Source organism: Nanorana parkeri, unplaced genomic scaffold, assembly GCF_000935625.1.
Source record: "Nanorana parkeri isolate BGI_ZX_2015 unplaced genomic scaffold, ASM93562v1 scaffold715, whole genome shotgun sequence".
In the NCBI taxonomy this organism is placed as follows: Eukaryota; Metazoa; Chordata; class Amphibia; order Anura; family Dicroglossidae; genus Nanorana; species Nanorana parkeri.
The window spans coordinates 716,059-717,419 of record NW_017306983.1 but is presented as its reverse complement, the minus strand read 5'-3'; the positions used below and the strand labels follow the sequence as shown (position 1 = coordinate 717,419).

General features: G+C 47.5%; 1 protein-coding gene across 1 annotated transcript in view; it reads left to right on the top strand.

The window, feature by feature from the left end:
- Positions 1-1,361, top strand: part of TTC4 (tetratricopeptide repeat domain 4) — an 18,176-nt gene that overhangs the window by 15,708 nt on the left and 1,107 nt on the right. Inside the window, 1 exon segment of the mRNA XM_018563989.1 lies at positions 432-514. Coding sequence (XP_018419491.1) covers positions 432-514 — 83 coding nt within the window.

Genomic DNA, 1,361 nt, shown 5'->3' with positions numbered 1-1,361 from the left:
CTTTCCAGCTCCCTTGTCCACTCCTCCCATACTCGCCTCCAGGACTTCTCTAGAGTCTCTCCCATCCTCTGGAACTCCTTACCCCAACCTGTCCGTCTATCTCCCACCTTGACTGCCTTTAGGCGTTCCCTAAAGACTCATCTCTTCAGGGAAGCCTATCCCACCTCAACCTAACCACTGAACCTTCACATTCTCAAATAATTCATCCCCACAACTTCCTCATGTATCATTTCCCCCTCCTCTTTTAGATCGTAAGCCCTCAGGGGCAGGGCCCTCCTTACCATCTTGTCTTGAATTGTATTGTAACTGTTATGTCTTCCTTATATTGTAAAGCGCTGCGCAAACTGTTGGCGCTATATAAATACTATATAATAATAATAATAATAATATATTCTTAGTTGACATTATTAATGGCGTACCCATTTATGTAGGTTTACTTTGAAGATGAAGACTCTGAGTGTTTCTACCAGGTGGATCCAGACAGCACCTTACTGGAAACCATGCAGCACAGCAGGTGAGATGACGTGAGAATTCCATCTGCGTCATAGTTTTATATGAGCCATTCATTCAACCCATTGTAGTTCTTTTTTATATTTCTAGCCTGACTTGTTTATCATTTTTCCAGTTGTCCAACAGAACTTTGTCTGCTCTCAAAAATAAAAATAGAGGCACCATTTAATGGCACCTGCTTAACAGTAAATGTTTGGTGGGTGAGTTCTAAAAACTGGACTAAAGGGAAGTCTTTGGCCCTCAGCCAATCAGATGTAAGAGTTCTTTTTAAAGAAGAACTCCAGGGAAATGTATCCTAACCCTTGCAGTGGGACTTCGCTGTACTGCAAGGGTTAAGTGCTCATTTTGGTCTAGGGAAGAATAATAATAATAAAGTTATACTCATCTGATCCTCCGAGTCAACTCGCTGTCAGACCGGTCCCTGGAGCCTCTCTGCCCCTCCCCTGCAGTGGTCTAAGGCCCCTGAGTCATCACGTTTTGTACACTGTTCAAAGGACGCTGAGGGACAAACCATCGCTGCAGCAGAGAAGGAAACAGGCAGGAAGAAGCGCTGTAACAACCGGTCAGCTCCGATAATCGGGTGAGTATAACTTTTTTTTTTACACCCTAGACCAGAGGTGGCAAACACAAGGCCCGCGGGCCGAATGCGGCCCGCCGGACCTTGTAATGTGGCCCGCACAGCGCAGGGGTGTGGATTTCGTATCGCCCGACGCCCGGGACATGTAGTTCCGGGCGCCGGGCAAGTGGTTTTTGCACTGTTTTAGCCCTACGGACAAGTAGCAGTGCTGGCTTTCTTTGAGCGCCGAGAGCGGTGCTACGAGCGGGGGGCGGGGCGTGGACGGAGCGCTGAA